Source organism: Manacus vitellinus, unplaced genomic scaffold (assembly GCF_001715985.3).
Source record: "Manacus vitellinus isolate BGI_N305 unplaced genomic scaffold, ASM171598v3 scaffold_10_pilon, whole genome shotgun sequence".
Classification (NCBI taxonomy): Eukaryota; Metazoa; Chordata; class Aves; order Passeriformes; family Pipridae; genus Manacus; species Manacus vitellinus.
The window spans coordinates 15,535,534-15,548,385 of NW_021938838.1; the positions used below are offsets into that span (position 1 = coordinate 15,535,534).

The 12,852-nt window shown below is 39.0% G+C and overlaps 1 protein-coding gene across 1 annotated transcript; it reads right to left on the minus strand.

Moving 5' to 3' along the window:
* Positions 1–2,981: 2,981 nt before the first annotated feature.
* TSHZ3 (teashirt zinc finger homeobox 3) lies at positions 2,982–7,757 on the minus strand. Its single transcript, XM_008933325.3, has one exon. The coding sequence runs from the start codon at positions 7,590–7,592 to the stop codon at positions 4,566–4,568; it is 3,027 nt and encodes a 1,008-aa protein (XP_008931573.3). The 5' UTR covers positions 7,593–7,757; the 3' UTR covers positions 2,982–4,565.
* Positions 7,758–12,852: the final 5,095 nt, after the last annotated feature.

The following is a 12,852-nucleotide window of genomic DNA, read 5'->3' on the forward strand; positions in this document are numbered from 1 at the left end:
AGGCTCTCTGGAGGCGTACTTTAAAATACAAAATTTATTAATTAAATTTAGCTTTATTACGAGTCATCTCTGTTCCACTTGCACCACAGTTCATTTTTTTTTCTGTTGCAGCTGAAATAAGAACTTGCAAAATTAAAGAAGGTTCTTCCCTTCAATACATGCCAGTATTTTTTTAAATCTCAAAGTATAGCCAAATTTTTTTGCTGTCATAACATGCGGAGTCATATTGTACTTAGCTTTATATAGTAAGATATGTAGCCATATTTAAATGCAACAGATAATTTCCATATTGATAACACTAATCTGCCTTGGTTTGGATAAAAAATTGCACATCGTGTTTACCGCAAAAGCAACGGCATAATTAAAACAATATACTTTCAATTTTAATACAAAAATAAAATATAATGAAGATTCTAGAAATATTTTGATTTCAGACGCAGTTCCTTACACTAGAAGTCATATTTCAGCTAATTATAGATTTCTTACTCGCTAAAACTTAAAGATACATTCCCTGATTATTTTTTTTTTTTTGCTAAATGTTGACTCCAGTGAACAGCTCTCTAAGATCTGGCATATTGATTTCTTGTTGTGAAGTGAGCTGTTCAAGCTCCATTTAAGATTTTCATCTTGCATGTAGCCCTGAGCACATCATAGCACCATAAATTAGTTAAATTGCACATTTATCACAAATGTTATTTTAAGATACTGCGTAAATGTGATGGCTGGAAGATATACAGTATGCTGCAACAAGCCACTACTTGGGTGGGGTTAGACCAGGGTCACCTTTATACACCTGTGATTTAAAGCTCTTCCCACCCCATCACAATTTCATTTTTAACTTCTTTCTTGAGGCATTTTGTTTTCTCTTCCACCCAATCTGCATAATTCTAAATAAAATATCAAATGCGAAGCAAAAGTCAGAACTCAGATGCATATTTTAAAATCCTGTATCCATACCTTCATGTTTGTCTAATAGGAAAAAAATTATCTTAACATATCTAGGTTGGTGATTTGGTTAGCACTAATAGTTACCATGCCAATACACATATCAGTGTATGGATGAAAAGAACATTATTCTAGTTCATTGATTCCCTAAATTCTTATAATGTGAAATCACATTGGTATGCCAGTCCTGGAGGTTCTGAAATGCAAGCTGAACTTTATTTTAATAAAACTGGGACATGCAGATCCAGACTAGCCATTCATTTCCAAAGTTTCCGGTGTATTTTAAGAAATGGATTTAAAAGGTGTACACTAACAGATATGGCTGTTCCCTGAATTTGTACCCAGTACATCTCCTCACTGCACATCCAGAACTAGGTAAGTCAGGCCCAGGAACAGACTTTTACCAGATTAGGGCAGTTGCATCAGACCCCTTGCCTGTATTTTAAGAGCAAGTAGAAGGAACACTGCAGAAGACTCTGCAGTCTCTTGCTTTTACTCCCTCCCGTGTCCCAGATAACAGTATTGCGTACAGAGCTTTTAGCATTACTATTATAAGTCAATGGTGCATCTTAAAAATACATTGATTGACAATATATGCAATAATCTGCCAGTCTCCTTATGTGTGAATTTCTGGTTTGCAACCAAATACTATATTTAAGCTGTTATAATTTTCAAAGGAGGAATTCTCTGCTGCAGAGGTAAAAAGTTTGGCTGCGTTTACACTGAGATCATCTATTTGTGAAAAACGTGGACAGCCACCCTGGAGGCTTCACAAAAGGCTTCAGCCAGCCAGGCTGCCTCTCCTGGCTAAGTGAGGGGGACTCCTGGGATGGTACAGTCAACCAGTAAAACAGCATGCTGTGATTTTATTGCTGGAATTTGAGCTGAGGCCATAAGCACTGACACACAAATGACCTTAATATCAGTTACAACTGTGAGCCAAAAGAGGAGGAAAAAAACCAAAGCCCTAATCCCGTTCACTTGGTCCACTTGGCAGTGTTTGCTGTAGAATGAACAGAACACTCCAATACACTTCTGAGGCATGGGACTGGCCTTTACAATTACAGAGGAAGATGGTAAAACAGAAAGAAAGATGGAAAGACAAAAAAACCCAAAGATTTCATTACTTGCTTACTGCAAGACAGTGGATTTTTTTTAAAAAAAGAAAGGAAACTCTGCACATTTGACATCCAGAGACTATTTTTACACATGATGCTTAAGTGCTGTAATGGTGGTTTTGGTTCCCCTGTAACCATCTCCAGACTCTCAGTTCACCTGACTGGCAAAAGACATTATTTACATGCATAGTAATAAAGGTGTTTGGAGAGCAAATTATTTTCAATGGTTTTGATGGGATGACCTGTCAACACCACTAAAAGTCTGTCATTATCACATAAATGCTCCTGCTTGTTTGTGTTTCTTTGGCATGTGTTTATTCATCTTCCTTGCCCCTCTCTGCCTGCTGGGAATGTTGTCCAGCAGCAGGTCGGGCCCTAAGAGGACTCACTTCAAAACCACAAAGTTCAAGTCACTGGTCTCAGGTTCCTACTCCTGTCGTTTGAAAATGCTGAGTAGCTGGAAAGGGAATCTCTAAGCTGTGAAACAGCCACCGGTGCAGACTCTGCTCAATGCATTTGGAGGAAGGCAGGTGAGCAGCAGCATCTCCCTGGCTCTGAATTCAGCACAGCAAAGCACCTCTTTGCTTTGCCACGTGCTGCTGATAAACCCCCCTCTTCACAGCCAACCTTACCTGATGTTTGAAGAGGAGTTATAATGCTCGTTTATCTTTTCTGGGGGGGAAAAAAAAAATCCTGTTAATGCAGCCTTTGAATAAGTGCTACCCTGCTCTTGAAATGCTAAAGTTCACTAAAACTCCAGTGATTTATGTGCAGCTTTTGACTGCCAGCACCTGGCAGATGAAGAAACCTACTCAAGCTTCAGTCATAAACAGATAGCATACAATTTAATTTTAATGTGCTCGTTAGTCGTAGCACATTTCAGACATAATTGTGAACGCAACACAAAATTATAGCAAAAAGACAATTTTAATGCTGCTGTAGAAAAAAAGGTTATATGAAGAGTCATATAATGGTGCTTCATTGTCAACAACAAAACAGGGCACAGAGTGCATTACAGTGTCTGTGCTGTTTACATGCCAATATTTTATACATAGATTCTCATATGGTGTCAGCTGTCAGTTACTTCTGCAAATTAACTGCCAAAAATGGAGACGAACAGAATCACTTAGTGTGCTGGTAACCACGGGTTACCTTTCATATGCCTAAAGATAAAGCTGCAGTATGGAATCTTGGGAGAATAATTAGGCAGAACAAAACAGAAAGTTACCAATTGAAATAAAAAGGCATTCTACAATAGGAAATAACAACCAAGAGTGCTTATAAATAAGTAAAAGAGGTTATATCACAGAATGCCTCATAACTTTTTAAGCAAAGTATTACAGTACAAACATTTTAAAGGCTTTATCAATGTTTAGGAAATACAGTACAAGTTTTTCAAATAGATTTAACCCTTTGAGCACTGAGTTTATTTTGAATTTTCTCTTTTTTATTTTATTTTTATTTTTTTACTAATAAATACCTTTAAAAGTCATGTTGTGCAAAACAGTTAGAATGCATGCCAGGAATGCAGTCCGTGGCTTCTGTTTCTTCAGACAGTTTAAAAAAAAAAAACAAAACAACAAAATAAAAATGAAAAAACAAACAAATGATAGCAACACTAATAAATATGTATAATTTAAACATGAACCTCTCTTAATATAGATGTACTGTATAGCAAAACAAAGCAAAACATACTTTGCTTTAAGAATAATGTTTCTGAATACTTTATAAATGCTATCTGTGGTATCTTTTATCACATAATTTACAATGTTTGGATGTTAAAGGAAAAACCATTCGATCTAAAAAAATGAAATATACACTATACATAGGAATGGTTTATACCTGGGACTTCTCAGATACAAACCCCACTGTTGCTAAAAATGCTGAAGAAAAAGAAAATGGCATTAACCACAATCACATTTTCCATAAGAGATTTTGAAATCTATACAATATATACATCTATGTTTCAATGTGAAAATTATATTTTTAAATTTCAAGGTGTGAGACACCTCTGCATAAATGGAGGTTCATATTAGTAATCGGAACTAAGCTGGTAAGGGTTTAAAAAAAACATATCCATACATTTTTACCAAATTAATGCAAAAGTGCTTCAAAGTACTCAGAGGGCTAAAGATTATAGGGTGAGAAATACCAGCACACTTAGGTCACATGAAAAAGTGCACCAGAATTAGTTATAAATGCTTAATTAAACTGTCTGTTAATGCATGCAGCTTGATGCATCAGAGGGATGCACAGCAACTAAATCCAATTTACACAAAGTTCCAAACACTTACCACTGCATTTTAACCTTCATATTTTACCAGTAACAACAGCTGATTATGCACCTCTATTTAAACACTGTACAGTTATACAAAACAGTTCAGCCCAGAGCGACTCTGGAGTTAAAATAAGAACATGTGCCAAGAACTAAACAGTAGCTTTAAGGCGTCTTTGACAGTTTTCCTCAAAGCAAATTACAGTTATTTTAATCAAAAGCAAATGCTACTGCTTCTCTAACTCCGAAACATACAGAAGATGATCCTCTGGTGACTTCCCATGTGTTTTACTAAGATGAAGTTTAACAGCATGCTTGCTTGCAAAAGTCCTGTTACAAAGTTTGCACTGATAAGAAGTTCCGATATCTTCCTCTGGAGAGGACGTCACCAGTTTTTCAGATGGTGACTTTGCTTGTGCTATCTGATTGTTAATCTGTTCACTGGACAGTTTGGACAAGTCTCTTAACCTGAAACCCAGATGCGATTCAAGATGACTGATATAAGTTGAAGGAGTTCTGATCTGTGAAGCACAGTCATTACAAAAGAACACTGGGTGCCCAGTGTCCAAATTTTTAAGGAACTTAGTTCCCCCCGTCCTTCGGAGCTGGTATTTCACATTGGCCAGCCAGTGGCTAATTGTGGTCATTGAAAGTCCCGTAAACCTGGAAATGTGCATTCTTTCTTGAGGGCTCAAGTCTGACATGATGTATTTCCCCTCTGAAGTCTGCCGTAAACTGGCTGCAAACTGGGCCTGCAATATGAGCAAGTGCTGAGGGTTCCAGTTAGACTGACGTCCCTTCCTTTTCTGAGCTGGTGTACTCTCTTCTGGTTCCTCTATTGTGGTACCATCAATGTCAGATTTCTCAGATATGCTGGAAGGTGTGGAAGATTTTGATGTGTGACTTTCTGTCAGGTTCTTCAGCATATCAGATATATCTGACAAGGCATTCTCGCGTAGCGGCGAGTTTGACATGAATGACACGACTGCAGATGTCTTTGCTGTTGTCACTGTAGATGAAGAAGATGCAGAAGATGTCGATGTGGATGACAAAAGCGCTGAACCCAAAGAGCAGCTTTTGTCACTCTTGCCTTTCGTCAAATCTATGGGTTGGTCATTGTTGACATGATAAAAATAACGGTCTAAGTGGTCTGATTTTTTGGACTGTAGAGGTGGGGTGGCCACCGCAGCCTTTTCTGCCAAACTGTTGCTCATTTTAAAAAGCATGCTCATTGGATCCAAAGCGGGCAAAGATGGCTTTGCTGCCTTCCCAAGGTGAATATTCATGACAGATTGCAGTGCACTTAGTGGGTTTACAAATGGCTGTTCGGGAGGGTGATCAGTGATGATAGCTGTGCTGCTACTTAAAGAACCTACAATGGACTTAACAGGCTCTTTCCCATTCTCCACGGGTTCTACAGTTGGACTATCCTTGCAACCATCTCTCTGAGGAACTGGGCTGTTCTGCTGGCTTTTAAAGCCACCGTCATTGGAGGATTCCATCTTAAGGGGTTCACTGACTTCACTGCTGCACGGCGAAGGCGTCGCACGCTTCAGTGGGGAAAGCTTTCCTTCAGGCTCCTTCATTTTTTCCTCCACTTTAGCCACCTTCTCAGTGACCTTCTTTACCAATTCTTCCATGGCATGGAAGTTTGTTTTTGGCACAGGTGAGGTCTGACTGCTTGGTGGAGACACCAAGGGCTGGTTTTTAGTTGGTGATACCAGTTCATTGTTCCCAAACATAGGTTTTAATGGTGTACTCTTCCCAGATGAACCCAACGACAGCTTCATCATATTAGGCAGCTGGTAGGCAGCGTGAATGCTGGGGTAGCCACCCCAGCTTGGTGTGCCATTCTGGGCTTTGTTTATAGCTGATGTAACTGTGTTTTCTAAAGACTTCAATATATCTAATCCCCCCTTAGGGCTTTCTTCTAGGTCATTTTCAGTCAAGTAATGGTATTTTGAGGAGATATCATACTTCTCCTCATCTTCACTTGACTTCTCTTTGTCTTTCATTTTGTCATCGGCAATGACTCTTTCTTTTTCTACTTCTTTTTTAATCTCAACATTTAATTTAGGGGAAACACTAGAAGGTGTGTTGGAAGGAGACGTAAAGGTGGTGGCAGCTAGTGGCACAGACTGGACTTTCTCATCTACTAAGGACGTTATTGTTGGTGTTGCTGGGGCTTCTATAATTGGCTTCCCTTTTTTCATGGCAGAGTTAGTGACTTTAATAAAATGTCCCGTCACCATCATGTGAGCTGTGAGTTCTTGCAGAGTGTCATGGGAACTTCCGCACTCCATGCACTTCAGAATTTGGGATTTCCTCGCCTCAAAGTGCCAGGCATAGCTGGCACCGTTCTGGTGACCGTAGCGATTATTTGGTGTAATGTAAGGGTTAGAATTCTTTTGAAGTGCATCGTTGGTATCTGAGATTGTTGCTTTTGGCGTCCCGCCCGTGGAATCTGGAGAACTTGGAAGATCAAGCTCCAGTGATGCTTTCTTTCTAGTAGCTGGGATAATTTTTGCTGCTACAGGTGTAACAGGTTCCTTCAGAGGCACTTTTTGGTAGTGTTTTGTTTTGATCATATGAACACTCAAATCCTGAAGAGATTCAAATGAATGACCACAGTACATACACTTTAACACTTTCTGGGCGTCTTCTTTCCCTTCCATTTCAAGCAAAGAACGTTTACGAGGTTTCGACCATCTTTTGGGGTTATTGTTATCCGTTTCATGGTTGTCATCTCGATAATGTCCTGTTTCATTCATGTGCACTGTTAATTCTACTAAAGTGTCATAGGCAGCACTGCAGTCTTTACAGCGGAATTTACTGGCTCCAGTAAATATAGAGCCATAAAGCTTACTGCTCTGTCTGTACAACTGAACTGTGCTAAAAAGACTGGGTTCAGGAAGAATTCTGCTCTGAGAAACTTGCTGCAGTGTTTTGGCCATAGCAGTCTGGTGCCAGTCAAAGCTGCCACTTCCACAACTGCTGCTGCTGCTGCTGCTACTGCTGCTGCTACCGTTGTTTTTTTCCGAAATTGGCTGGTGAAGATTCAAGTTGAGATTGGACCAGTAGGAATTGGAGAGGAAGTTGTTATATACTGCTTTCATTTGTTCTAAACTGTCAGATACCGTAGAGTCTTCCAGTGGTATCGACACCTCCTTGCTCTCTTCCTCGTTTTTAATAGAGCTGCTCTCGAAGTCTGCCATGCGGTCACTTGTCTCACTGATGTGGGACTCACTGTCCATTTCATGGCTAGAAAATTCAGCTGCTGGAGAGTTTTGGTAGCTTTGGCAGTTCTTACTGAAGTCTTTTTCTGGACATGCATATTTTGCTGAAGGCTCCCCATCACCTGCATTTTCGTCAGGTTCCACATCTTCCTCCACCAGTGCTGCTGCTTTTAGTTCGTCTGAAATGTAGGCTATTATGAAGAGAAAAAAATATAAGTTAGTTTCTGCTCATCATACTTTTGCTTTAGCCAAAGAAGCGTACTTATTTGTAAAATTAAACAGTTAAAACTTAGTGTTTCTTCAGAGCAAGAAAAAAAATCTGCTCTTCAAACATAATTTGCCACCTTATTCTTCTCAAGGGGCAACAGCTTGAAATTAAAACTAAATTTGAAATTAATGAAGCACATTCTGGAGGTGGCATTCATTTCTAAAGTAATAAATTACTTGTATCAACCTCAGAGACAGCAGTTCCTGTCTGTCAATTAATATGTCTTATGCTTCTCCTACCCCTAATGCATTTCTTAACAGACAGATTCACAATTTAAATTAAGCAAGCATTTTTTGCTCATTACAGTCTTGAGACTCAATCCTTAATAAATATAGAGCATAACAAACATCAAAAATTTCTACAAAATAAAAAAAATCCCCAGTTAAAACAATTTTTAAAATTAGATATTTTTTAAGCTATCATTATTAGTAGTGTTGTATTTTAGAGGAAAGGGTTAAAAGCAGGTGACACGACCTTTTGAAACAACTCAGAGCAATTTGAGGATATTCATTAGGGGTGCAACAAATGTCCCATTCCCATTTAAACGTGCCTTTCTCAACAAGAAAACCCATGCAGAATTATGTCAGGAGCTAGTTCAAGAAAATTGGTATGCTGTACTCATTCTTGCTGTATAAATATATACAAGACCTTCCAGTGGACCTTACAAATGTCAAAGTGTTTGCTCTTTAGACTACTTTGTCAATATTTACTCAGCATAAGCTACACGGACACCCAACAGGGATCCTGTCTCTTTTTCCCCCTCAAGTAATGCAACTGGTGATGTAAATCTAAGATACTCCTCTTGAATAGGATAGTTGGGAACTGACAGTAAACAATTTTTTTTTCCATGGTGCTTCTGTGCTTCTATTCTACATATACTAAGTCTACCTCAGTTTTTCCTTTAGGCAAGAAAACTACGGAAACACTAAAAGAAGTATCATTAACTAATCAAAATTATCTATTTATACATAATGAATTAATTTGCAGGAAAGCAAAAATAGTATATGGCTATATTAAGTGAAATTTAAAATCTCTCACAATTATAAACTTTGGAAAAAATCTCATTTTCAGTAGACTCTATGGTTGAAGACACTTGACTTTTGACCTTCTCTGCAACACATCTGGAAAGTGTAGGGTATTTGTGTCTTAACCACATTGAACAATCTATAGCTTGTTTATGGAGGCAATAGTGCAGAGAAGATACCAGTTTACACCCCAAAAGGACCTACTTTAGGCAACAGACTGAAAAATGTAGAACACTACAGTAGGTATCACATACACAGTATTAAACCTTGCAAACTTCTTTCAGGGAAAATATGTTTAAATGTTATCAGAAAACCACAAGAGACCAAACAACTGTTAAAGTGACAATGAAATCAGGCTTTTAGTTTCACATGGAGTGTTTCTTCGTTCGGTTAGGTAATACAAAGTATTCACTACTGTTCTTTCACATGGATGAATGGTAGCAAATCTTCCTCTAAGCATGTAAAGTTATAAGCTGATCTTCAGAATAGAAGTTAGACCTTTGAAAGCACAAACACATCACACAAAGAGCAACATGTAATAATGATTAAATATTTCAGTTCAGATTATTTCAATGCAGAAAATTCATGCAGCCAGGGTCCTGTTTTTAACATTTGGGAGGACATAGTTTGAAAGAATTATGTTAAAAAACTTTATCATAAGATGCTTCAAAGATGCTGATACGAACAACAAGTATACATAGTCTAATGAAATAGAGCTGAGCTTTTTCAAAATATTTTGAAAAAATATTATTATTTTATGTTACAGACATGATGGCAATTGGTAGTAATGTTCAGCATCTATCCTGCAAGTATTTGCAATAAAACCACTACACAGAATCTAAAAAGATGGATTTTCAGACCTTTAGCAAAGGAGACCAAAGCAGTTCAAAGTACTCTCTAAAGCTGAAAAAATTTATATAACTACTAATAATGTTCAAACAACTGACTGTCAACTGCCTCTCTCTCAGCCACACCATATCCCAGTGATATGGATAAGGAAGGATGAAAGGAAGGAATGACAGCACGAAACCCACGATCTGGAAGGAAACGGACCCGTTGTCTATTCCACCTTGTGGAAACAGATTTTCTTTTACACCTCGTATTCCTTTGCCCCTGTTTTGAAACTGAATAATTTCCTTTTCACAAAGTAGAGAAGACACAAGGTTATCACCACACTGCCTGCATTACAGTGACCTCATTCACACCCGCGGGCTGAGGTGGCACACCAAGGCACTCTAACTGTACCTGCCTTTTGCTCATTTTGTCTACTGAGCACCAGGCTGAGTGTGTGCCACCCACTCCCACCACCACATCACATACCAAAGCCATGGGCTTTGTCCCTGCACACCACAGAAAACCCTCCTGGGAACCAGTGCTCACCAACACAAACTGAGGGCACAGAACCAAGCCCCTAATTAGTGTGTTATTCTTTACATTTTTATTTCTCTTACTGCTGAAGTCTTATGAATTTTGTTTGAACTTAAACACTTGTCACATTCACAGCTTTTTTAGAGAGTGACTTTTACATTAGGGAAAACCTCCAGCATGCGGCTCATTTAAATGTAAATCTATTTACCTTTCATGCTTTCTTTGCCCTTTTCACCAACTATCAAGCATATTTGCGTGTTAACCAGGAGCTGCCTCCTCTATAGCTGTTCTCCTTCCTAAGCTCAAGTTGTGAAGCCAACTTGTGACATCAGTCTTTGATCCAGAAATGCAGAAAATGAGGCAAAAATGACAGTGTGGAATTTAACCCGACAATCTGCAACTTTTATAAACTGACAGTTTGAACAAGTCCTTCTGCTCCTTCCCCTGCACAAAGGAGAGGAGGGACGAAACCTGGTCTAGTGAAAGGTGTCCCTGCCCACAGCAGGGATCATCTTTAGTGTCCCTTCCAACCCAGGCCATTGTGTGATTCTATGATTCCTCAACAAGAGAGTTGAATACCTTCATAACTGAGCTATGGATCATTTCTTTGCCAGTGGAAATCAACTGTGAACCACCACTGCTCAAATACAGGAAGTGAGGATGCTCAAGGAAATATCTTAGCCTAGGACTTAAACCACCATCCTAATCTGGAGTTTATGTCAGTAGCTTCTAATTTCTTATTTCAAGGGTTGGTCTCCTAATCCCTTGCCTTCATGGTAATATAAGGCAACCCAACAGGTTCTGGACCAGCCTGCAATGGAAGCCTTGGGGCACACTCACAGGTTCTGCAATGTCACCACAGGTAACTATGGTGGCTGTCATGTTTCCTCCTCAGAAAACCCAATTAAATTGTTCCCAGCGTGTGGACAGAAGAGCAGGGACTGTGGGATTTGGTGCAGATACCCATGGAAAGGAGCCCACTTGCAACCAAGGGAAGCCCTGATCCCTCCCTGCCCCACCAGACCTTGCTCAGGGGCAAGAAATGGTTTGTATTCTGAGCAGAGATGAAGGTAAGAACTTCACTGCACCAGAAATAAGGACAAGGAGGCCTGTAGCAGAGAATTTTCTTCTTTGGTTAAGTACCTACAGGAAGAGCAAAGAGACCATGAAAGCAGAGAATAAAAACAGCAGGAGATGGTAAAAAGGTTTTCCATTGAGATTCACTGCCTGGTAGAAAGACTGTCTATAAGGAGCACTGTCTCCAGCCCATCCTTACACAGCTGTTTCCCTATGATTATTATTTAAAAAAAAAAAAAGACAAAAGACTTGTAGGTTAATATTTTTCAAGTGTAGAGTAAATGTTTGAGCTGCAGGGCATCTATAAAACTGTTCTTTGGTGCCTCAACAGCAAAGTCAGAGGGGGAAGAAAAACAACTTTAAAGGCAAGTCTAATGGTATAAGAAGTTAATAAGAGTAGAAATAAAAGAAATTAGGCGGTTCTGGGTTTTGTTTTCCCAGACTAAGAGACAAAAAAAAAAAAAAAATCACAGTTCTCAAAAACTGTTTAGTTTACATCTCACAGGGCACCATAACCCAAAGGAAATTGCCTGCAAGTTGAGCAATGGTGTCTGAGCAATGGTGTCACGGTGACATAATATTTAACCAAAAAAAATGGAAAGCCACAGCCTGGTGTGGCCCTCAGTTTCTGGCGATGAGGATATCAAAGGGGTTCAGAAACTTTGCAGGTGTAGCCTCAGAGAGATTGAGAACAAATGGTTCTCTCATTAATATTTGTTATAATTATTAACTAAACTGCTAGGTAATAATGAAATTAACACATTTGATATCAATACATAACAGTAAGCTGTGGTATAATGCAATTCATTTCCACACAAGAGGGAATTACCTTCATAACTGAGCTATGGATCATTTCTTTGCCAGTGGAAATAAATTGTGATCCATCACTGCCCAAAATGATCTACATATTGTATAGACAGTAATAAACTCATATACCTGGCTCTACACAGACACCAGGGATCTACTCTACAAGAGCAGAGAAATACCACCAGTCCACTATGGTTCTGGAGCAGAGGAAGGGCACGTGCAGCCAAACCAGCTGGGACTGCTGATGTCCTGAGCAATGAGGTGCCCACCAGCACCACAGCTACTGCCTCGACCCCCAACTGCCAGAGCTCCCCTTCAGCAGAAACAGGACAAACATCCCGTGGTTTTCATCCCCTCCATGGCAACATCCATCTAGTGACAGGGTCGGGGACACACCTCCTTGAGTTTGTTTGGAAATAGAGACCACAGCATTAAAGGCATATTTTACTGTTCTCCAAAAACCAATTAATTGCACAATTCTTCCCTTATTTTCTGAAAAATGCATGTGAGACCATATATTTTGGCTTGGATCTATCCAAATATTTCATTTTGATACTTATGAAATTTCTTGGTTTAATTATGTCTTTTTGCCAAGAATATTTCTTTTCTTTTAATTAGCTTACTGGGGTATATTTAAACTAGTATATACGCTCTTTGCTTGAAAAAGTAACAAAACATTCCAATATTCTTCTCACACAAAAAATGCTTAACTGCAAAAGTTTATCAAAAACAC

Excerpts from the sequence above, each read along its gene's own strand:
- TSHZ3 (XM_008933325.3), bottom strand. The coding sequence starts at position 7,592 with ATGGACAGTGAGTCCCACATCAGTGAGACAAGTGACCGCATGGCAGAC.